The sequence below is a fragment of the Harmonia axyridis genome, chromosome 2 (assembly GCF_914767665.1).
Source record: "Harmonia axyridis chromosome 2, icHarAxyr1.1, whole genome shotgun sequence".
NCBI lineage: Eukaryota > Metazoa > Arthropoda > Insecta > Coleoptera > Coccinellidae > Harmonia > Harmonia axyridis.
In genome coordinates, this window is record NC_059502.1 from 22,119,192 (window position 1) to 22,145,991 (window position 26,800).

A 26,800-nucleotide genomic window follows, 5' to 3' on the forward strand; every position below is an offset into this window, starting at 1 on the left:
CGAGTCTTCCTGTACCAAAAAAAAATGTCTCCAAAACGGTAAGACTTTTATAATGGGAATTTTGTCATAGCAGGTGGGTTATCTTTTGTTCTACATTCTCCCCTGGTTTGACGTGGTCTTTACGGGACACCCTGTATATGCAGGGATTTTCTTTTCGAGATTTTAACATTCCATTAGTTACCGATATATTCAACTATGGTTTTATGTACTAGGTATTTGTATTCATTTTTAACATTTAATAATAACTCTGTGTTTGCCCGAGAAATGGCGTTGTGTATATAAACCAAACAGTGCTACATAGATTCACCATGCTCCGCTATGAAGATGAGGGTTTATTTGAAAGTGATCTCTGAATCCCAAATTGACGATTCCGTCAGTAATGATTCTCGTCAAAACGTAAATATTATATTTGATTTCGAGACTCCTTCGAAGCGAGTGCATAAATGCACTAAAGTGTATTAAATTAATCACTACATTTTGATTGTAATAAGAGAAATTTCTATAACAATTTTAGTCGGCTTGTGATTTCGATTGGAGAAATCATTTTATTTCACCTTTCAAAATTGATTACCTATATAATCTCCATCTCACTTCTAACGAAACTAATAGTTTCTTTGAGAATCATGCGAATAACTAACAACGGTTTCATTACTTCAGTAATTTATTTAATTTCAAAGAATATTTTAATGACCTCAATATTTAAAGACTAGAAGAATATAAGTTTATTTCTCTTAATTATGCTAATTGCATCTAAAATACTTTTATCAAAATTGAAGCATCACAGAGTGTAGGAACAATAACGGTCAACACTGCCCTTCGTTGTAATAGCACCATCGAGGAATAACAGCATCTGCAGCGATTCCTCTGGTTATTAGTCTTTCCCTATGCCTATAAAATCTTCCTTCAACTTCTTTCGACGAAGACATAGGGTTGGACCATAGACGTTCTGCAGCTGCTGCAGCTCTTGGCCATGTTCTTCCTATTACTCCGTTGTCATCAACGTATTCGCCCCACATGCATACCTGAAAGAAGGGTTGAAACCTTGAAAATCTATAACATCCTGATATCATATTGATTTTCTCAAGTTTTCTCCTCTGAGTTGTAGTTACACATATAGGATGTTTTTTTCGAGATATATAACTTTAAGTTGGCATTACTGTTCATCATGGCGATCGATTTAACAGCTGTCAAGTGATTTATTCTGAGTTTGGTTTGGCAATTCATCATGAATAGAGTCACGCCTGAACAACGCTTGCATAGATTCGTCGAATGGGCCCAAAATGAGATTGCCGTTGTTCCCGATTTTCATAAGCGAATTTTGTTTAGCGATGAAGCGCACTTCTGGTTGAATGGCTACGTCAACAAACAAAACTGCCGCATTTGGAGTGAAGCTAATCCTCAAGTGTATGTCGAAACACCGTTACATCCAGAAAAACTGACTGTCTGGTGGGCTTTATGGGCTGGTGGAATCATTGGTCCGTATTTCTTCAAAAACGATAATGGCCAGAACGTTACAGTCAATGGTGATCGGTATAGGGCCATGGTTATTAACTTTTTCATTCCTGAATTCAACAACCATGATGTCCAGGAGCTGTGGTTCCAACAAGACGGCGCAACATGTCACACAGCTCGTGCCACAATCGATTTATTGAAAGACACGTTTGATGACCGCCTAATTTCACGTTTTGGATCTGTGAATTGGCCTCCAAGATCTTGTGATTTAACACCGCTAGACTACTTTCTGTGGGGCTATGTAAAGTCATTGGTCTATGCGGATAAGCCACAAACCCTTGACCATTTGGAAGATATATTTGCCGATATACGGCCACAAATGTTAGAAAAAGTCATCGAAAATTGGACGTCCAGATTGGACTACATCCGAACCAGCCGTGACGGTCATATGCCAGAAATCATATTTGAAATGTAATGCCACAAGATTATCTCGCGGATAAATAAAATTCATGTCAATCGAATAATCCATCGTTGTTTTATTGCAATTTAAAGTTCTATAGCTCAAAAAAAAACACCCTTTATTTCACATTTGGTTCTTTTATGCAAGCGAAGCAAACTATATGGAAAATCTGGAAAAATAAATTGTTACCTCTCCACCGAGTACACCTGGATCAAGCAAAATTTGATTTTCATAAACTGTGCGCCAGTCGTAGTATTTGGTGGTGCCCCAAAATCCGTGATCCAGATACCATGCATTTTTGGTGGAAATTATCAGATTGAATCCTTTCTGAAGAAGAATTTCGGGAAGATTGTCGGTATCGGGCACCCAAGTTTGTATCACATATCTGCGAAAAATGATAAGCGAATGAATAGGAATAGGCATAGGAAAAAGAACACCGTGTAAAAATCAAGAATAAGTAATTTTTGATCACATCGATAAAGTGGTTTTTGTGATCGCCGTTCTTACAAAAAAAAAGTGATCATCGTACAAAACACTGATTTACGATTTATTCATTATGTCTATACAGAAGACTGAAAATTATCAACAGCTTAGCGAGTGTTAGAGGGGAGAAAATGTGGTTCTTTGACCATTAAAAAAAACTTGATATGGACGAATGTCATAATCGTCCTGAATTTGGGATACAACGTGATACATTTTCGAGAAAAAATCTGATTCTTAAAGCTAGAATGGGGAATGGCAAAATGAATTTTCGCTTCGATAATTTTGGCTTAAGTGCATAACCATTGGCTGATGGACCAGAACTTACAACTTCTCACTTCTGAGTTATGGTCTAATGAGATCCATCATCATTGTATCGGGAATTATTAAGAAGGATATATTCTGTACTTACCGATCTTTGTTGAAGTATCTGCTTATGTAAAATGGATCGGTTAATTGACTAGTCCAAATGATTATTTTTGAATTCTTATTGCCAACAGCCTTATCATATCTCTTCAAGGCCTCCTCTTGGAATTCACCCCATAAATCGTAAAAAACTTGTGTTGATCTTCCTCTTCCACTGATATATTTCACAATTTCTTCAGTGTTATTCCAGCAAGGTATGAACACCTTAAAATTATCATTGTTATGGTTAAAATTCACAGAAAAACTTACAATGGTTTCCAATGGACTAGTTTAGTGATGTTGATAATTCTATATTTGACACGATAGTATTGAAATATAGAGCAAAACTGATAAATCAGTGAAAAAATTTTGAAAATCCATCAATAAATGACTGAGAAATAGATTATTTAAATGTACATATTTTAGCGCGGAACGTCTTTGGTCTGTGACGTCACGGCTCTTGCCTGTGATCGCTACACCATAAATTACGTTTAAATACTTAGCCGCGCCAAGGCTCTCGCGCCGTTTGTAGTTGTACAGTGTAGTTTTAACTCGAGTTTGGTTTTTATGTCACCATAATGGAAGAAGGCTTCGTGAAAGGACAAAGTGACAATTTGCCTAAAATAGATAAATTCGCAGTGATGGAGTTTTTTCTTCGAATCCATCTTATGTCAGTGCAGAAATAAAAGGAGTTAAACTTTTCAAGTAAGTATCTACTTTTGAGTTTGCTTCATCTTGGTTCAACTTATAATGATGATTTATTTAAAAAACGTTTCATAAACAGTTTGTAGTTGAGTACTGGTTGTTGAAGTCTATCAATGGCAAAACATATTTATGTGAGGAGTAAAAAGAGAAAAAAGTAATTTATATGTATGTATATAGTAAGTTATTTCAGCCATCGTGTAACGAACAAAACACGACACGAACGGCACAAGTGATTGTACACCAATGAATTCGTAAGCACTCTGCGAATACCAGTCGTCTAGTGTGTGACGTCACGGCACTTACACGTACTATGAAATTATTCTTCCAAGCGCAACTTCAAAGTCCCATAACTTTTTCATTTCTAGAGATATTTCAATGATTCTTCCAAATTTTTGTTTCATTCTACTTAAATATTTAGAATTAAATAATTGAATTAAATAGAATTAAAAAAATGAAAACTAGTCCATTATTAGTAGAATGTATTGATGAACTAGATAGAGTGTATTGAAAATTATGTTTGTTAGAATATTATAGCAGTCATGAAAAAAATTAATTCCTCCTCAAATAAGTTAATGTCATAAAAATCAAACATCTCCTATTAAGTTGGTGGCTTAAATATGATATTTTCCTGATAATTATAAAAATTAGAGACACGATCGATGTAAAGTAAAATTTCAAGCTAATATATACGATTGAAATGAGATTTTGCTTGTATGTACATAAAGAAGAACAATTTGAAACTGTAAAATTTTGTGGTCGTAACTCGTAGCGTCATCAGAATCATAGAGGATTCAAGCAGAATAACGAAAAAAATTATTTTAATGATTTCAGATAGTGTTACAGATAGGAGCAAATAGCAAACTCTAATGTAATATTTGCAGTGGTTTCTTACCTCGTCTCCACCCATATGGAAAATTCTGCTCCATGGCATCAACCCCACCATATCCCTATATATCTTTTCCAACACATCATAAACATTTTGATTTGCAGGGTTTAGTTGGCCACAAGGAGGTTGGATGCAAGCTTGCCGCCAAGGTTGCTGATTGAGACACACTGTTAGGTTACCAAGACCAGCTTCAGGTCCCCATTGCCATCCGTAGCCTGCGTGGGAAGGTGCATCTAATTCCAAAATGATTCTCACACCCCTCACCAGACCGTAGTAAATGAGGTTCTTGATGTCACGGTATTTGTATGTCTTTGATCGGGAATAAGCACCATATCTGTTGACAGGTTTTGAGTTGTGGATTTTGTTGGCATCTTACTTCATTGAAATATGTCCGAGTTAATAATAATAATAATAATAATAATAAAATGGTTTATTCTGTAAGCTACAGGGTATAAACATTTAGTCACAGAGGCGTGAGCCTGTACGTGACTTCTAAATAAACAAAATATAATGCAGTAGCCAGTATTCAAATAAATTCACAAATCAAGATCAAATTCTTTTAACATATTTCAATAAAAATATAAAAATCAACAAAAACTCAATATCACAGTAATGATCATAGATAAGTGCCCATTCTATACATACAATTATATACATATACTCGTACATATATTATATCATAAACTCAGGGGCGCACTCATTCGGTCATGTCCACTATCAGCTACTCGGTCATCAAACAACACTGCATCAAAAAGCTCATTCTCTATTTCAAGTTACATCAATATACTTATATGGAGGAAGGTTGAATCCAGTAAGTAATTTATTCATTTCTCTTCTAGCAAAAATCAGTGAAAAATGGTGAGCGTTATTGGGGATTTATTATTGAATTAAAATATCTTCTGCCCTTGTCAATTACCCAATTTTTCAATCTTTTTCTCTTCTTAATGAGTGTTGTGATGTTCTTCAATTCTTTTGGAACAGCGGCATATATTCTTGGGGCCAGATAGGCAAAGCATCTTTGGCCTATACGTTTTCCTGCTCTTGGAGTAAGGTATTGATTCGTCTTGTTCCGTGTTTCATATTCACACTTAGTTAATTGGAGTTGAATCTTCTTTTCACTTATACCATTTAAAATCTGCTGTACAAATAATTGGTGGGGATTCATGACCCTGGAAACAGTAAACAATTCATCTGATGGATACAGAAGAGGCTTTCCGTAGATAATTCGTAGCAACCATTTCTGGATCACCTCAACCCTCCTCATATGACAACTATACGCTCCACCCCAACCTATTATCCCATATGCCATTTGGGATTGACATAAAGCTGAGTATACCATCATCAAGCTTTTTGTATCCAAGTACTTCCTAAGATATCTAAACTTGGTAAGTAAACATCTCAGTTTGATCACCAAGATATCTATATGCTTGTCCCATTTTAGATGTCGATCAATTGTAACTCCTAGATATTTTATATATTCAGTTTCGGGAATTGATGTTTCGTTGTCAACGTCCAAATTGCCCATATGTGGAAGTCCTGATTGATAAGCAACAAATGGTAAATATTTTGTTTTCTGCAAATTTATTGTTAATTTATTCTCTCTGAACCATTGCTTTATAATTGAAAGATCTCCCTCTGCTTCTTTTTTCAGTTTTTTCCAAGTACTATCCTCGTACATTATGACAGTGTCATCTGCGAAACTGATAATTTCTCCTTTTCTTTTCATTAGTAATAAGCTGTTCATGTATATAATGAACAAAATTGGTCCCAATACTGTCCCCTGTGGAACCCCATATTCAACAGCTTTCCCTTTACTCGTATGTTCATCTATCTTCACAAATTGGGTCCTATCTGATAAATAGCTTTCCATTAATTTGAGTGCTTTGCCCCGAAAGCCATTGAGGTAAAGTTTTCGCAATAGTTTTTTATGCGATACGGTGTCGAAGGCCTTTGCAAGGTCGATAAATACGCACAGACCTACCTTGTTTCCATCCAACCATTGGTAAATTTTCTCCACTACATTTTTTATTGCATCCTGTGTAGATTTGCCCTTCCTGAAGCCGTATTGATTATCAGATAAAATTTTATTCTTCTCCAAAAAATTAACAATACGCACCTTTAATAATTTTTCCACTATTTTAGACAAATTAGATGTTAAGCAGATTGGTCTATAATTTGATAAAGAGGTTTTATCTCCCGACTTGAACAATGGCTTGATCACACCCACCTTGAAAATGTTCGGAAATTCAGCCGTCTCAAAACACAGATTTGCAAGCAACATTATTGGTTCTATTATTTCATCTTGAATATTTTTTATAAGTTCATTTCTGATACCGTCATTTCCCGGAGCTCCACCATTTTTTAATTCCCTTATCATTCCTCTCACTTCATCTTCAGAAGTTGGAAACAGAAAAAGTGTATTATCACAACAACGTTCTCCCTCCTCTTTTTCTGGAACTTCATCTATGTTTTCCGCCAGTCGTTTTCCTATTTCACTGAAAAAATTCCCGAATTCCTCCACCATTTCTTTTTTTGATGTTAGTAACTGTCCATCAGAACTTATAACCGAATTTATTTCTGTTTTAGGCCTAGTTCTTCCGCAGAGTTCATCGACATACAACCAGAGAGATCTTGTCTTTGAAGTGTTCTCTGTTACAAAGCTATTCATATGATCTTTTTTTGCAGTTTTAATTAACTTTTGTAATACATTTCGATATCTTGCATATTGCATCTTCAATCTTCCATTAAGTGGGTCATTAATAGTTTTCTTGTATAAGCTATTCTTGACATTTATGGCTTTCAAAAGGCCTGGTGTAATCCAGTCCTTCTTACCTGATTTTTTACATGATAATCTAACAGTTGTTGTGTTCTTTTCTATATAATAAGTTAATGAGTGGAGGAATTCTTCTGCAAAAGAGCTTACACTTTTATTTTTAATCATATTACCCCAATTTATCTTTCCAAGATCTTTCTTCAATTTGCCATAATCAACATAGCTCTTACATTTATGAGCCTTTTCCCTTTGTATTTTTTCAATATCCAGGCACAACAATACCGCATAGTGATCGGTAACATCTGAACGAAGGATGAATGCATTATTTTTATCTTCAGTGGGATCACGACGTCCAAGAAAGATATGATCTAAACAACTGCCACTAGAAGGTCTGGTCACATCATTTATATAAGAACCATATCCGAATGAACTGAATAAACTCTTATATTCTTCAACAAGTTCACCGGTTGATAACAAGTTAACGTTCATGTCTCCCACAACAACATGGTAATCCCATCTTCCCGAATTCTCGATATACTCCAATAAATCCCTATTAAATATTCTCTGACACAAATGTGGCGAACGATAAACTCCAGTTACTTTAACTGTCTTCCCCATCATCTCTATATCTACTTCTAAAACTTTTATCCCTCCAATAGATACAATTTTTTTACTGAACTGTAGATCTTCTCGAACATACATGACAACACCGTCATTTCTGTTGTAATTTCCATTGTTATATAAACAAGTATATCCTCTGATCTTATAAAAATTCAGGTCTGAAATTGTGAACGTTTCCGTCAATACAATTACTGGTTGTATTGCAACCAGAAATAACAATTCACTTAAGTCCCGGGCAAGTGAGGAAAGCCGTTGATACAATACAAAAGTTAGCCTGTGTTTGTTTCACTGGAGCTATGAGGACGTGTCCAACAAGGGCATTGGAGATCATTACAGATCTCACACCTTTTCATCTAGTGATAGAGAGAGTGGCCTATGAGACCACTCTAAGACTATCTAGGGAAGGTAATGGCAATGAGGAAATTAGGAATAAGAGAGCCTGGTCCTCCTTGACTAATTATATACCATCAGCGAAACTTCCTAGTGACGTGATGATAAAGAAAATTAGCTGCGAAAAAACCTTCATTACGATACTAAGTAGAAAAGAAGATTGGGTAAAGGAGACCACAATCACAGTTCTTAAAAAGAATACTATCAAATGGTACACAGTTGTCTCATCCACGACGGAGACTGGTGCTGGAAAATTCGGGACTGGTACCAAATGCTCAATATCGCTAGGCCGCTGTCTAAGTGTCTTTCAGGCAGAGATACTTGCAAAAGAAAGATGTGTAGAAATTTACCTAGCAAGAAATCAGAAATGTAATGAAGTGATTTATTATGATAGTCAGTCTGCAATCAAAGCACTGAGCTCCTTCCATCGGCCCAAAACCTTTCTGTGGCGTAGACAAATGTACCTACAAGAAAGAGTTTTATGAGAAGGAATAAAACAAAAGAGAAATACTTTGGCGGAATCTTTCTGGTTTAGATCGCTCCAAAAAGTTTCTTTGAAACTTTGACTCTACGAGATCCACGAAATATCAGGCTCTTAGTACAAATATTCTACACCTCCTCACTGGATTCCTCACAGGTCTCCTTAGGAAAAACAGAAAATGAAGAGTGCATACTCTGTAGGGAGGGGGAAGAAACTCCAGATCACCTGGTGGTGGTGATGGAATGCCTCGCCATCGCTAGCCAACGCAAAACCTGCTTTGTATACGAAATTTGTAGAGGTGAGGAGCCTAACCAATAATTTAGAAAGATGAGAAAATTTTAGGCTTCAACCTCAGGAATCACTTCTTCACTTTCTGTCTGCTTTCAAGAATAGGGGGCCAATGAGGAGCCAGGATTTTTAGGGGGGTCAATATTTCCAGGTCCATTTAGTTTACGTTGAATTTTTTTGCTTATTTGATATTTTAGGGGAGGGAGCAAATATTAGGAGGCCCAGCCACCTATTGGAGACGCCACTGCTGATGGAGGTTTTGAGGGCAGATCTGGAGAATAAGATGGGAGACCGAGCAGCTGGAAATGGAATATTTCTAACCTCGAAAAAACTCGTTTTCTCCATTTTTCAAACAACCACAAGCTTAGCGTCAATTAACCTTCAATATCTTTATTCAGACTAAGGTTCAAGTTTCTGAATTTTTGAAACGCATCTTTCGAAACTAACATACATACTAACAAGAAAAAAGTGGTATGGTGCTGTGCGCCAGGTTCATGACTTATGTGTTGTGGTTTATCCTTAATTGAAAGTGAAAGGTGTAGATTCTGAAGAGCTAAAAGATTTTTCATCGAACTTTTAATTGATGACTTCGAATAATTAATTCTGAATCATCGATTTATTCTAAAGTTACCTGACAAAACATTTGAGACCAATTAAAAAAAAACACTCGAGAAAGTTGAAGTATAAAAAGAAAGTCACCACACTCCACTACAATTGTATGGAAGGTGTATAAGACAGGGACCTCTAAACGGCCAAACTGGTCCCAGAATAATACACAGCAATCAATATCGGCTGAAAACACCTTGCCAATCCTTGAGGATAGCTATGATAGTAAACGAAAGCTTGTTTATATCAAATAAAAAAATTTATTAACATTATTTCAACTCACACTGTCATGTTGGGTATCGATGGTGTTTCCATGGGAAAACTATGGGAATCGGTGATATGCCAATGAAGAAAATTCATTTTGGAAGCCGCCATTGCTTCAATGTGCTTTTTGATAGTTGCAATGGATAAGTAATTCCTAGAAGAATCCAAAAGAAGTCCCCTATGGGAATATATTGGTTTATCATCGATCAACACACTTCTCAGTAATGCCAAACAGGTAGAGTTATCGTTTTCTGGATAGGATGTCATCAACTGAGATAAGGTTTCTAAGGCGTGTCTTACCCCAAATATGTTTTTTCCATTGATATTGATCTGAACTGCTGTTTCTGCAAAAAGAGAAAAAATTCGAATACATGGTCAATGGTGTTAGATTGAAGATTTTATGTTTGATTATGTTCTTTTCGAATTTTGAGATTGAATGATCTCGAACTATAAGGTTCGACTCACTGATGCATCAGTCAATCGAAATGTATAAAATAACTAATATAATTAATACCGTCATCTCTCTATGGTAAGAAATATAAGTGGATTGCATCGTGTGTTTAAATTGAAGTAGAAGGATGTAGTGTGTGCTACTCACCACTTTGGGTTTTTACTTCAAGGTGGTAACTTTCATCGGTGTTCCAATCCAAAATACTGATATTTGAAGACCAATTGATGTTCAGGATCAATTTGGTTTCCATATGGCTCAGGCAATTGTTGTATTCTTTGCGTAGATTGTCCTTGAAAACTTCAATGACATCTCTGCTCATTACATTTTCGAATGTGGGATTGGTACGTATGGCTATAGCCCTGTTAAAACAGTCTAATGAGAATTATTGTGGAGAACTCCGTTTTAGGTTTTACAATTTTACCGAAATTTAGGTTTCAACCATTATCGACCAATCAGAATATTAATTTTTTTTATTGAGAGACATGGAAAGTGATACATTCAGGTATGTATTTGCTGTTCCTCTAACGTCGCGGAGTACTAAGGAGAGACACTCCATGTATGGACACTTATGTGTGATGTTATAAGAACGGGAGAGAAATTTATTTCTCCTTCACCTTAATCTAGTAAAATGAATAAAACTGTGACTGAACGTTCTGGTTCAAGTAAAAGTATATGAGCTGCGATTACTGAAGCCAGAGAAAGACGCACTGTCTAAACAAATATGCGTACTGTCATAAAAAAAACTCTCTCATCATTTTGTACATACATATACCTAGGCCATCTTGACTGTAAGAAAAAATATTGTAAAAAAATATGATCATTGATATTAGTTTTAGCCTTCATCATCCTTAAAATTATATAGATAAATATCGCAACTCACTCAGGATTTATAACTATAAGCCCTCTATTCTTGATGGAAATGTGGTAAGGTTGAGGCCAAAGAGCTGAAGCGTCTCCACAAGCCAAACGACATAGTTCAACCGACGAGAACGTTTCTGTACTTGGATAATCAGCCTCAACCCTTGTACACCTAGTTTTTCCATTTGAACATATCCATTTGAACTCGGACCTGCAAATATATTCGATTTTAGTGCTTGATTGATTTATTTATTCGTTAATGATCTTCTTTCTCGTGAAATTGTTATTTACTTATTTATATTACATTTTATCCGAGAATACTTTTTAAAATTGAAGAAACTCCCGAAAAATACATTTTATTTTAAGTTGTAACTTCAAAAACTTCAGTAAAATACTATATCCACTGTGAACTTGAGAATATTAATAAAGATATTGTATATAAATAAGGCTTTTAAAATGGAGTATATAATTTGATATAATGAGAAAAGAAACATTTTGACATATTTTTCTTCGATAAATAACGTGTATGCTTTGAATTTTATAAAATTTATGATTACTCATTTTCCAATACGTACCTACTAGGATTTAATCCATAATGAACTGCAGATGAATATGATATTATGAAGAAGAAGAGAAATATTACGTCTGGAACTGTCATTAGAAACCCTGAAATTAAATAGTCGATATCAGGCAATTATATCTATATTACAAAGAGTGTGGTAGCAAACGTTGCTGATGGAAAGTTATAATCATATTCATTTAATTTTAACATTTACATTAATATAGTACCTACCCTAGTGTTAGCGCTAACAAAGATGTTGGCGAAATAATTTCATTATCTAGTACATTAATATTCACTCCTTGCAACTCGCTGGAAGTTGAAAGTTAGTTTTACTTTTTCGATTGTTTTCCCACAAGTATTTTCTCAGAAATCATCTAATTTATCAATTAATTTTCAACATAACTCTCTACAACAATGCTACAGTCCGTTCAAATATTAGACGGAGCAGTATAAACAAAGTAAATCGCATAGTTTGCGCATAGGGCAACTGTTTTTGGTCAAAGAGCGATAAATTCTGTTTCTCCTTCATCTCTAACAGACTCGCAATGGAATATGGATAAATTTATGATTTGTTTATTCATTTTTTATTTCATTCATTAATGTTTTGGATGCTGTGAAGTTTTTTCGATTTGAATGATCCAATTTTTTTCATTTTTTCATGTTAGATTTTTGACATTTTAACATGTTGATATTTACATAAATACCTACATGGAATTGAAGAATCTCCGTTAATTTATTACGTTTTGTGTAAACTGTAGATACTTATTTTATGTTGAGAAGTTTTGTATATTTTATTTGTAGATTAATATGGAGTACAGACTGTAAGTACACTTAAGTTTATTATATTCTTAGTTCGACTCTGGACGGACATTACTTCTTCCTATTCGATGACTTCCTATTGAGGCGCAAACTTGTTTATAATGCTCTGTCTTATATTTGAACAGACTATAGATTTCTACAAAATTTCCACCCACCAAATGTAAAATCTGAGGTATTCATCTATTTTGGCAATCCTCCAAAAATGTTTTTATTACCGGCTGCGTAGAATATTTGTTATTTCAAGAACTTACGAAAAAACGTCTATGTTCTATTTTCTCTTTCCGTAAAACCATGTACTCTTTTGAAATGGTAACAAAATTAATCAGTTTTCTTTGAATACTATCGATACTATTCATTTTTTCTCTCTTAAAAATGCTGATAATTTTGAATACTTCTGGAATACTGATTCAAGATTATTTTTGACCGCAATACAAGCTGAGGGCCGGCGTTAGGACAAGCTTTTAAGAATAAAGTGTCCAAAATATGGAAACCTTAAGATGATGATTCGCCTTCTGCGCAAAATATACTTTTAACACAGTCTAACTATGAATTTCTTCAAATGAAATTCCTATATTCTACTCGTTCATGAATCATGGTATTCCTCAAGGGTCAATAATAAGGCTTCTGCTTTTTATATGATATCTGATAATAAGTAAATATTGCTGTGTTTAAGTATCTGCGAATGATACCGCTCTATTCCCTTTATTCTAAGAAATATATAGAAGCTTTTTGTATAATCAATGATGATTTGTGTATATTGAAGGAATTATCATTCGAACACAATCAGATATTGAATCCTGATGAATCCGAAATTATGTGCCTCGCAAAGAGAACATTCAGGAAATTTTTGAAAATGAATACGAAGATAATACTGTAAACAATTTCAGCTCATACATCATTCCAGAAATCTGAGCTTAGTTTAAGATTCAGATATACGCTTCGCTGAACACCTTGAGAATTTATTTGTCAAAACGATAATTGAATTATATCACAGCACATGTAAGTATCATTTCTTCTGAGATTATAAAATGAAAAGAACTAACTGTATGTGGATCTCTTGATTCTCTTGTGTTGTCGTAATTTACATATTGAGATTTCATTTTTGGATACTGTCTCACTAAATCAAACAAAGACAGTATACAAAAAGTTGAAAAATCTTATTTACGCTTGATTCACAGAGCCTATTTCGCAAAGAATTAAAGGAGACTTCTTGTCACTTGGGACCATTCTCACTCATATGGACCATGTGGTTGTTTCAAATTGCAATAGTATACATTTCTTGAGACGGAAGTTTGTTCGACATAGTTGTGTACAGGGTGGGCAAATTTCGATGTTTTAGCACTACAACTTTTAAACCAGAGATGATATACAAAATCTGATACCCACTTCTCGATCTCTTTTTCTGAGAAACTATCAAGGGTAGTATTCATTTTTGGCCACCTTCTTTTGTTTTCGAGTTATAAGCGAAAATTGGAAAAATGGCGATATCGAAAAACATTTATATCTCCGCTAATACTGATGATAGAGCTTTGAAATTAAAACATTATACAGGCACTTTTTTTACGTGGAATCCAGTGGCGTGCTCGTCTTTTCAAAAGGGTTTTTAATTGCGAAGCTATGACCCAAAGTTATGTTTTTTCAAATGGGAACACTAGATTTTTGTGCCATTTTCTGAAAGCTTAATTTTTCTTGATTTCAAAAATATATAACATTGTATGATTCGTATCAAAATAAATAACAGAAAATGGTCAAAAACCTTTTTTTACTTAAGAGTCTCAATATTTCTATGGTTTCTAATGTTGATGAGCACAGAAAAATATAGCTTCTTATAACAAGAGCAGTATCCTTCCGTCAATCTGATTATTTATATGATTTTTACTAATTTCGACAAAATTCGGATTTAGATATATTTTATAAATTTTTCATTCCAAAATGGTTTCGGAAATAATGAAAAGATCCACATCATTGACTGTTTCAATCGAGATAGTTGTTATGAGATGAATGCATTGGTAAATTATTTCTATAGGTCTCTAGAATGAATACGCACAATCAATTTCAAATAGCATATGACATAAACGCATATATGATTAAAATCAACAATTTAATTAGGAAAGAAACAAACAAGAAATAATATTTAACCTAATAGTGATAACAATTGAGCAGAAATAACTTTGAACGAGTATAAAATTTTTAGAGAAGATGTTCAAATCGTTGACCATCCGCAGCAATGCACAGTCGACACCTCTTCTCGATACTTCGCACCGAATTAAATAGATGAATATTTGAAACTGTGTTCAAGCAAACTAGGAAATTTTCTTTTAGTTCATCCATGTTTTCGTATCTATTTTTATAAAATTTGTCCTTAATATGTCCCCAGAAAAAAAAATCTAATGGTGACAAATCAGGTGAACGAGCCGGCCATCTTATGGGCCCTTTGTTTCCTATCCATTTATTTCCGAAGTTGTTTGTTAATATTTCACCTATATTTCTATTGTTGTGAGGTGGGGCACCATCTTGTTGAAAAAAAATATTTCCTCTTTCGATAAGAGGTAAATTGTCCAAAGATCCATCAACAATGTGCTGATCAATTATTTCTCTATAGTGTTGACCATTCAAATTTCCATCGTAAATGCAATAGGTCAACACACGATTTTTTAAAATAGCACACCAAACATTAAATCCAAATCTACCCTGATGAAGAACATCTAAAGTAATGTGCGAATTAATGTCTGACCAGTTATGTTCATTGTGCCTGTTGAATATCCCAGCGCTACTTATGTGCATTTCATCCGACTATATAATTTTTTCAAAAAACGACTGGTCCTCTTCTGGTTTTTCTAAATACCAATGGCAATATTCTAATCGGCAGGCAGGATCCCTAGGCCGTAGAGAAGGTTGTTTCCTATAGGTATAGGGTCGAAATTTATTTTTTTTTTCAAATATCCAGAGCTCGCTTTCTAGCTATACCAGTTTCTTCTTCTATTTGACGACTCGAAATATTAGGGTTTGCGGATACAGTACCGATTACACTTAATACACTATTTTCTTCGTCATGTATATTATACTTCTTTGGTCTTTTTTTTGTGAAACTTCCATGTTCAATCAAATTTGTTTTTGAGTCGTTCAAATATTGACTTGTGCGGTTGACTTCTTTCTGGAAAACTATTCAAATAGTCTTGTGATGCTCCATCCTCATTATAATTGCACCTAATGTAATATTCGAGCATATTGAACTTTTCGTTATTTCCATAATTCATTTTGAAATAGAAAAATATAAAAGTATTTCGAAACTATGATACTCGTAGCGCTGATTTGATTTCAAATGATATAAATTGATGATTTGGCAGTCAAAGCTCGAATCTCTATGATAGCAGTCCATTATTCTGTGAGAAATTGAGTAAAAAGCATTGAAATGAAGAAACTCATAGAAGGAGACTGTGGCAATGATACAATGCTAAATTTTTCTGTGCTCATCAACATTTGAAACCATAGAAATATTGAGACACTTGGGTGAGAAAAGTTTTTGACCATTTTCCATTATTTATATTGATACAAACTATACGATGTTATATATTTTTGAAATCAGGAAAAATTAAGCTTTCAGAAAATGTCACAGAAATATAGTGTTCCCATTTAAAAAAACCTAACTTTGGGTCACAGCTTCGTAACTGAAAACTCTTTTGAAAAAACGAGCACGACACTGGATTCTACGTAAAAAAGTGCCTGTATAATGTTTTCATTTCAGAGCTCTATCATCAATATCAACGGAGATATAAATGTTTTTCGATATCGCCATTTTTCCAATTTTCGCTTATAACTCGAAAACAAAAGAAGGTGGCCAAAAATGAATACTACCCTTGATAGTTTCTCAGAAAAAGAGATCGAGAAGTGGGTATCAGATTTTGTCTATCACCTCTGGTTTAAAAGTTGTAGTGCTAAAACATCGAAATTTGCCCACCCTGTACATTCCAGATCCACGAGGTATATTGATCGGCCATATCATAAAATAGCTTTGTTTTCGAGAGGTTTCACTTATCGATCTATTTCTCTTATAATCAGAGCCGTCGCTAGCCAAACTGTCGTCCTAACAGAAGTCAACTCCAATATTTTTGAGTGGTAGAGAAATATTTTTTAGTTAGCTGATGCCTGATAATCACTTTTTCAAAATCCCCTCCAGCCGTTTTTCCTGAAGGAACAAATCCAAAAAACTACTCCTTATTCCTTTTTCGCTTTCATTCACAAAATGATTTTTAGACCTATCTGTTTATAAATCACATCTATTCTATGTGACTTACACACATACATCGTAGTAAGTCATAGTAGTGTTTTAAAAATTAAGAATTAGGTATAACGCTTACTTTCAATAAAATAATTTGAAATCCTCCAATCCAACGATAAATTGAAAAAGTTAGAATATGATAACACTCACTTTGCATATACATTAAACGATTACAAAATATTATAATTTTATCGATTGTGGTATGAAATGGAAACACTTCTTATATTTATCAGAATGATAAAATGGAAATTGTGAAATGGAATCGTTTCCCAATTCAATAAGTTTTAGCGTCAATAACTCGTAAAAAGTACTATGATTTATGAAGGAGATTACGCGTCATCTGGGATATTTATGAGTACAATGCATAATGCGGCACCTTTGATGGCTTCTTATGTTGAATTTGTCTGTATTTGTTCTTGCTGTTTTTAACTGAATTGCATTTTCATTCGGTACTTTGAATTTTTATATATGTGATTCGTGATTCTTGTTGATCAAACTAAAAATGCCGCCCCTGAATTTTGGCGCCCTAGGCGACTGCCTACCCTGCCTACCCCCTAGTGATGGCCCTGCTTACGGAACATTACATTTACATTATAAATTTGAATATAAACCGATGTATTTTTTATTTACCCAGCAATGGTTTTTATTGATTTTGATATATTTATATTTTTTTTCTCTCTTCTACTTGCATGTTACCGTGCGGAGAGAATGCTGGATACTCTCTGATTCCTCTGGATATACGCATACTGCATGTTGGGACATGCTGTACTTCATTGTTTCATGCTTTAAATGTTATATTTTTTTGTAGTGTGTTATTGTTATTATGACACAAGATTAAGTTAGAACGAAGTTGTCAATAAAAAATCGTCACAAAAAGTCACCTTCCAAGTATTTATTTTATATAATTAGAAAGCAACTCAACAGTGCATATCATTCAAATCTCAACCATTGGGTATATTAAAATTATGTATGTATTACTTATATGTTTCCAGACCTCATTGTATTGTGGAGTTGAGTTGAATAGCTTGCTAGACTTCGCTCATGACAGCTTGACATATTGGTTAATTTCTTTTCCGAATATACACTGCGCAAAAGAATTAACGCACATTATGGAAATCTCAAATTTATTCTACAACTGAAGGTGTTCTCAATGATAATTATTTTTATCAGAATTATGCATGCATATGTTATCCACTTTCAACGTTTTTCTTCAATACAGATGTTTTTTCCCAGCAGGAATAAAAAAGATGAGATTATCAGATTTTGAATGTATTGGCTCCATTCTGAAATCAGTTGTTTTCGATCAATTCTAGTGATCAATAGTTTTTCTTTCGTTTGATTTTCTACACTCGACCGCTATGCAACGCGAAACACGCAATTTGACCCAAGAGGAATGTGCCCAAGCGGTAGTTTTGCGAGAAGAAGGGTGGACATACACGAGAATTGCAGAAAGGTTTGGAGTTTCCCTTACAAGTGTGTCCAGAATGTTGCAGCGATTCAGGGAGACAGGTATGAATGTCCGAAGACCAGGACAGGGTAGACCACGGGTAACAACTGCCATTCAAGAACGTTACTTGGGAGTTTCTTCGTTGAGACAACGGTTTGCAACCGCTCGCCTCCTTCAAAATCAGCTTGATCAAATTAGCACTCAGACAATAAGAAATCGCCTCAGAGAATATGATTTATGGCCTCGTGTCGTGGCAAGAGGCCCAGCTCTTACCCCAGCCCATCGAAGGGCGCGTTTGGATTTTGCGAGAGAGCATATCCATTAGGAAGAGGCTGATTGGAAAATAGTTCTCTTCACAGATGAGTTTAGATTCTGCCTCTACCATTGTGACCGACGTTCCCTTGTATACAGACGTCCACATGAAAGATATTCTCAGTGCACTCTTTCCCAATCAGCATTTTCCCAATGGATATGCTCTCCTCTTATATGACCTCCTCTTTAATGAAACCAACCCCTATGACTGCCACAAGGTCAGTGACAAATACAAATCAGCAAAGTTAGCTGTCGCACCCTGTATATGGAGTGTATTGAGAAATGAATGTTGTAAACATTTCATTATAATACCACTAATGCTTTCATGCAACAAACTCCTCTATGTCGATTCGATTGGCTTGATTAAGATTACTAACAGCAACTTCTAATATAAGAATGAATGAGACTACTCACCTTTATGTGGCTTATAACTAAACATAGTGAGGAAAATGATTTTCTTCAAGTCTTCATTCTTTATCTCTGAAAATAACGTATATTATAACTTCCGACTTAATGCTTAATGATAATGCATTATGTCATTTATCACATTTTTGTTGTTGGATAAGAAATTCTTCCAAAGAATTATTTGGAGTGATTTTAAACCGAAATCCTTGAATATTTGACATGGAGGTGTGATTTATCAATCATATCTCAAAGATACCTATATCTTATAACCAAGTCTCCAAGAGTTCAATTGGCGCATGAATGAACGAATACACTTCAGTGCTTTTCTAATTTTTGTCGATATTCTGCTTGAATTTTATATGCTTCTGACCCTGACGACATAATGAACATGAAATATTGCACAAACGAAAATGACAGATTCCTTGGATCATTTAAAAAAGTACTATAAACATGTTTTCGAGATACAAGAGTGTTAAAGTTTGAATTTGTTTTTTCAATTTTTTCAACATAGTATCTGTATTTCACAAAATATTAACCTGATATTTGGCATACATTTTCTAATTTAGAGTTAACATCACGCGATAAGCAAATTACAATTGAAAATCTATACGGTGATATTTTTTCTGGAACAATACCCAATTCTTTCCCCCAGAACTTTTTTTTGATGGACCACTGGGAGTTCGAAAAAATTTCAATAGATTCAGTGCTATACTTTTTGGTCTCTTCTAGTTTTGTCATATCTGATTATCTGCTAACGATTTCTAGAAAATATTTCAAACAATCCTCTAGTAATCCTCAGGAGAATCCTATTTTAATGATTTAGTAAGCAAGCTGTGATGAATGAATAAAATTTATTATTTATTTATTCATTATTAATTTAGGTACCTACTTATTTACCCAATATATATAGTGAAGATTAATAAAGATCCGATAAACTGGTACAATGATCACAAATAGGATTACAAGAAACATATTGTATCTCGAAAACAAATCGTTTGAGGGCACATGTTTATAGGATATTTTATTCAAGGCACCTCTTATTTTCTTTTGTAACTTGCAATTTGGGAATATCTTGTATAGGTACACGCAAAATTTTTAACTAGTCGGATATTGCCCATTAGGGCCGATTTTTCCACATGCGAATACATAAATTTACCTACTCCTACAGCGCATCTACGAATAAAACATGCGCTGTAGGAAGAAATTCCGTAATTCGAATGTGAAAATACCGGCCCTTAGTGAACTAATCGAGATCCGCATCTACCCCGAAAAATTTAAGTCTCTTGGTCTGTCCGTTAGAACTTGATTAACTCGAAAATCACCTGTATATTTGATTCCGATTAATAATCAAATTACTTCGTGATAACTAGGAAGATTGGTCGAAAATTGCAATTTGCAGTTTGTTAACAACGAAAATATCGAGATTCGACAAATTGAGTAATACTCGTAAATCACTCATCTCATTTCAACCAAGGAATATTATTATTTCAAATGTCTTCTAGAGACATAGGATATGAAAATATACGCCAAATTAGAGCAAGATATCTTCAAAATTACGATCTATAGCGAGTTCACAAGAGACTGTCACATACATTGATATAGATACACAGGACAATGTTTTAAGGATTCGGAATTTACATCGTCTGAAACCGATATCGTGACAATTTTTTTCCGATGAAATTTTTGAATTGCGATGTGTGAATCAAGTGTGTATAAACTCTGCTTAGGCGCTTGCAATTTACGCCAGATACACGATCAATATAAAAAATCGACTTTTCCTTGTTATCAAATTGATTCTAAAGAAGCATAATTTGCTAACTCACATAAAAAATATTCCACTCAGACGTCAACTCCGAACTCACGAAAGCGAATAAAAATGTGCCTGGGACCGACGTAAACACACTACCAGACCGCTGAGAAATGTGCTCAAAGCAGAACATTGTTGATATCGGAAACATATAGGTCATACAACGGTTTTTCTTTCCATAACCTATACTAACTGCACGCGTCTTATGCTTATGTTGAAAAACCGAACGAAATATTCGAGTCCAGCATATTCGATACATAGTTGTTGTCCCTGCATCATTATCAGCTGCTTTATTACGGTTATCTTCCCACAAGTACAGAGGAAATGGTGAATTGATAATGATTGCGTTCCAAAGAGGATTCCCTGTTCTTCGGACATGTGGAACGAATTTAATTTCGTGTGCAGAAATAAACGTTCTCGAAAATATCGATTCCGTCATTAGTTGTTTGACATCCTGGCTCTGCTATGGCCTTGAAGTTGTCCAACCTCCTCTTTCTAGTGGGCACAACGATAATAATTGAACAATTAAGTAGTTGAATTAAAGCGATGAGTTATTGATCTATTTGAGGAATGAGAAATAGATCTAGGAATCATGTGTGTTGGTTTTGTTGAGGAGTTATTTCCAGCATTGCATGCCTCTAATATACGAAATAATTTTGTCGGAAATATATCTTAGACACAAAATATCTATTATTCAGACAAATTCTGTTTTCTATATTTTTATCCAGAGCCGTATCTAGGTACTATTGCGCCTGTGGCAATATATTAGACAGCGCCCCTCATTTTCGAAGATTTTTTTTCATCCATTATATTTTCTTATAGTATTTTTTGTTCATAACTTAAGTCCTAAATATTCGTTTTACTGCTCATTTTAGGCTTAGTACGCAAATTCTAGGGAAGGCTAGCAATATTTTCAATGTTTCCATTCCTCGGCATCGTTCGTTGCGAGGTGTATACATTTGGGATTCACGGCTTGACTTGATATTCAAGTTACTTGGCTTGGCTTGACTTGAAATCAAGTCAAGTTCAAGTCAACTAATAGTTTTTCAATCTCAAGTCGAGTAAAGTATTTATTTATGAAGTTCTTGAATTCTATCAGGTGATTTGGTTTTTAGCATTTTGCAGTGTCACATCAAAAATAAAATAATGAAATGAGAAGGAACCTTGCAAAAAGCACATTCATTTATTAAACTATTTCGTATAAAAGAACCAGAAATATCAACAATTTTAAAATGGGCAACCAAAATTTAATCACTATAAATAATAATAATAACAATATAAAAAATACAATTTCTTAATATTTAGAAACCTTCAAGCACTGTTTGATTACATAATTTGGCTTTTAGGTTTTACTAGCTTAACGTTGAGCTAGCCGAAGCCGCGATTTCTCCGACAATAGAGCGGAAAAAAATTTCAATAGGATAATATATTAGGCTGAAATTATGGCCAAAAATAAATCTTAAGTTCCAAAAGTGGTTCTGCTAGATTGATTGGGGTAAGCAATAAATATCGCAAATCAAGTCAAGTTCAAGTATGTATGTAATATTTCACGAGCTTGATTTTCAAGTCAAGTAGTTAGTTAAAATATCAAAGTACTTGGTTTGATGAATCCTTAGAATACATGAAAACTGAGTTGTGATCTTTCGAATTATTTCGCCTGGTGCTTCAATATTTTTTCTCTTGATATTTTTGGGCGCCCCTGCGGACCTTGCGCCCGTGGCAAGTGCTACCTTTGCCACGCCCTAGATACGGCACTGTTTTTATCCATTGTAAAAATAGCAAAATAACTGCAACGAAAACATAGAATCTCAATGTCATTTATGAAATTTTGGTAACAACTTTTTTGAGTAAACAAAATATAATTAGAGATGCATTCAATTCAAACTAGATTGATTTTACTCGCGAACTTGACTTGAAAATCAAACTTTTTATGTAAAAAAGTTTGACATGTCTTGATTTCTGTGTCTTTAGGTTTGTCTTGAAATCAAACTTCTTCAAACAGTTTGAAGTTTGAATATCATATTGCGCAACGTGTCTGAACCTGTACTCTGACATTCCGCGAATTAGTTCATATTTCATTTATTGTGCGTTGTGCCTGAATTCGAAATGTCCGAACCTGAACTTTTTTCATGTAGCTCATGCAGCTCGGAATACGTACTAAAACAAAGTGAGTCTGATTTTGAAGATCACCACCCCCCTGCAAAAACTATGAGAAAAAAACTGTAGACGAGGCAAAATCAATCAACAAGAGAAAGAAATATATAAATTTTTTTTATGTTGCGGCAACTGATTCCAAAACAATGAAAATTGCAAAGTGCAAATTATGTAAAAATAACGAACAACGGTATAAAATGTCAGTAGTGGAACAAGTTATTCAACAACATTTGATGAAGAGCCTCGAAAAATTGTATGAAGAAGAATTTCCGCAGCAAGCAACACTTTCTGGATCAAGTGTGATTTGTGGTTGTAGCAACATAAAACGTTGGATCCAAAATTGTCAAAATAGTTTTTGGACGGCAGTTCCTTTATTTTTATAAATATATGCGGTTTCATTTATTGTACTTGTGATTTTTATTAGCAAGGCACTCTAGTGTCAGATTTCTTGTTCACTGCATTCACTCAATTTGTAAGAAGTTCTGAAGTAAGAACTTTTTTTTTCACGAAAAATTTTGAGTTGATTGAAAAAAATTTGAAATAATGTATTTTCTTATTGTTTTGAATTAATCTAGATATTTTTGTACCTACTAACTATATTTTCCATAAATATTTTACCCATTCAAGGCATCGGTATTTACTGAATAAATTATTATTCAAACCAATTGGACAAACAGTTTGAATTTTCAAACTTGTAACCATTTTCCAGTTTGACTTGACTTGAATTATTTTTCATAGAGATCGACTTGAGTTTGACTTAATTTCAATTTTCAAGTCGAACTCAAGTCAATCTCAAACATTCAAGTCAAACTCTAAATATAATGCTTGGAAGCTTTACTTAGATTTCCCTCTTTCGATATATCGGCTGATTTTTTCAAGTTGAATATACGGAAAAAATTATCGAATAAAAGGTTAATGATTTTCAGGGGGAAGTCCACTTATGGAAGAACCTCTACCATTGATTAATTCTCCTAAAGCATGAGTGCTGGTGGAAATAAAAATCCGAGTCGAAGACGAGGATTTTTGCACCTGCACGTATGCTTTTTCTTAAAAAATATTACTTTTCATTGTGTTTTTTCAATTTTTTCCACATGAAAAATTGAATGCCTGAATGGTATTTGACAAGACTATTTCATGAGACCATAGTTGTAATTTTTGCCGCAGGAAACGCGAAAAAACTGCTGACAGGTACTGTCAGTTTTTCGATCTAGAAATCATTTGTAATTCAAAATTGAGCGTTTGTGATTGGTGGAAATTGAGACGTGAGAAATAGTAGGAGATATCGAAATTTCTCCAAGAATGTTCTTTTAATATCCACAACATTGCATAAATGTAATGTAAATAAAAATAAACATTTTTTTCAATATTATGCATATTATTTTTGAAGTTGGGTAATTTTTCCACAACCTCAGCTGAGATATTCTAATTCCGAATATGACCTGAAAATTTTATTCTTCTTCACACTTTGTTTGCAAATTATCTTTTAAATGGTGACAGGCACCGCACATAATTAATGTTGACCTGGAATTCTTTAGAAATTATCTGCTCAAAACATATTCATCTTCCATATTGAAAGCAATTCTCTGAGCAAAATACAATTATATGAAATTTTTCGTGTGCAATTTGATAACACCATTCGGACGGAAGTAATTGCTTTTTTTAATAAGCCTTTCATTTGTATAGTTTCCTGAAAAGATCTACTTCAAAATATTGATCAAACACTTACCTATAGGAACAAAACAATATGATACAATGCTGTAAAATATCCTAGTATGTACTCATTAATCGAAATGAACTCACCTTGCGTAGGCAATAAATTAATATCATCAGCGATAAAATAATTATCGGTTAATTTTTTGGCTGATATCCTATGATATGCATTCTATTCACATTAGTTTCTACGATAAAATTGGCGTATTGAATTCCATTCTAAGACACTACTCCGTGTTGGATGAATTACAATAACTGAATAATTATTTTATATTTATTGGTGCTCGTTCCACGAACCAATCGCTATGTCAATTCGTCACAATGTCTATATTTTTAAAATTTTGAGTTGGGTATCAAACGATAATATTGGACTTTCTGATGACCAGGGGCGGATCCAGACGATGTTTGAGGGGGGGCCATAAAAAGTCACGGCTCATATAGGTTAGCAAAATAGCAGAATTTTTTGTTGGTACCTACCGGGTCAAGTGTTTTTTTTTTATAGAAAAATGGATTTCAGTAAATCATATCATATTCAGTTTCCAAAATTTTTGTAGGACAAAAACAAGGAAAAATTTCACATAAATTTCATAAATATATTCCGTAAATTTATTCCATAAAAAAACCCAGGCGCAAGAAAGTATCTATAAGGTGTAGTAAAAAGAAAACCATTATTATTGCATAAAGAACAAGGCTTCAATTACCATAGTTAACACAGTTGTGCTTTAGGTGAACAGCTCTTGGTAGATAATTCCCTGCCAATCTCACTAAACACACCGCAAAACCTTCCTGGCCGTTTCCGAAGGCTCACCGCGTTTCGACCACGACCGTTTTTGCTTGACGTTGTCATAAATGATCAACTTTTCATCACCAGGTACCAAGCGTTTCAAAAATAGAGCGATTTTGTTGCGATTCTTCAGTGATTCGCAGTGGAAATTCGGTCCATGCAGTTTTTTTGTTAGCTCATGTGATATCCATACATCTAGCACCTTCTTGAGATCAGCCTTATGCAAATAGTGTTCCAAACGGTTAATTGTGGACTCTTAAGCTCTTGAGCAATAGAAAAAGGACTCGACAATATCCATGCTTTTATCGATATTTTCGACAATTGGCCAGTGGCCTTTCAGTGCGTGGTGCATCTTTGACATCGAAATTACCGGAACGGAATCGACGAAACCAAAACTCCAAAACTGCACGTGATTGGCTATTACAGTATAAGGGCAAAAACACTATTTACATTTTCAGCCGCCTGAGTGGTATTTTTGTCTTTATCTAAGAAAAACTATAAAATATAGGGTATTTTCTTTTTGCTAGTGTCCATCATTGTGGCGCGCTCAAACTTAACTGAGTCAACTCATCACAAAACTGTCAGTATGTTTTTGTTGTGCGAAATCTCATCTTTTTAACGCCATACAGTGCAACCCGATCGGACTTGTACAACGCAAGATACAGATAACTAAAGCTATCTATTGGACAAATAATGAATTCCTTTTTACTACCTAAATATTAAAAATGTAATAACAAATTCTAGTCTCGTATTTTTTTGACTATCGTATCTTTCAACATTAAGATTGCTGCAAATGGTTCTATGTATATGCATTAATACCAATACATTCAACCTATCTTCAACCATTCTAGTACATATCCAATCTTTCACCCTTGTGAGTACCCACGCATATTTTTCGATTTTTCAGGATACATTTTTATATTAATAAGGTCCGCGAGGGTGGCCCATGGCCCCCTCCCTGTATCCGCCCCTGCTGATGACGATTCCGTCTTCAAATTCAATTTTGTCAGTCTGTACGGCCGTATACACGATAACTGCCGATTGGATGGACCTAGTACCGAGCCTAGTACAACCTTAACCTTTCAGGCTTCAGGGTATGTTCGGATCTCGGATGCTGCGGTCAAGTCCATAAAATAATCAACAAGGGGTTCCGTAAATATGGTAGTTTCTTTTAAATTCAAAACTGCAGATTCAATCTGATGTGGAATGACAATTTGAAGTGTCTTGTGAAATTTTATATTGTAAGTACGCTTAAGAGCGAACACCACCACGATGACTGCTCAGTTCAAAACAAAATTAGAGATATTTCTTCTTACAAACCTCCGATTTCTATTGGATTTTCATATGATTTCTTTGAACAATTTACATTGTAGTATTTCAAAATTTTCAATTTGCGAATGA

General features: G+C 34.3%; 1 protein-coding gene across 4 annotated transcripts; it reads right to left on the bottom strand.

The window, feature by feature from the left end:
- Positions 1-643: 643 nt before the first annotated feature.
- LOC123672813 (chitooligosaccharidolytic beta-N-acetylglucosaminidase) lies at positions 644-24,685 on the bottom strand. 4 transcript variants are annotated; one of them, XM_045607111.1, is made up of 10 exons: positions 24,632-24,685; positions 18,954-19,019; positions 11,696-11,786; positions 11,143-11,331; positions 10,410-10,621; positions 9,831-10,155; positions 4,395-4,722; positions 2,805-3,022; positions 2,102-2,297; positions 644-1,022 (listed from the first exon to the last, which is right to left on the bottom strand). In XM_045607111.1, the coding sequence occupies exons 2-10, from the start codon at positions 18,976-18,978 to the stop codon at positions 804-806; spliced, it is 1,803 nt and encodes a 600-aa protein (XP_045463067.1). In that variant the 5' UTR covers positions 18,979-19,019; positions 24,632-24,685; the 3' UTR covers positions 644-803. The 4 variants fall into 4 exon arrangements, with proteins under 4 accessions (XP_045463067.1, XP_045463066.1, XP_045463068.1 ...); XM_045607110.1 differs by lacking the exon at positions 24,632-24,685 and adding an exon at positions 20,768-20,964; XM_045607112.1 differs by lacking the exon at positions 18,954-19,019 and having other exon boundaries at positions 24,632-24,674.
- Positions 24,686-26,800: the final 2,115 nt, after the last annotated feature.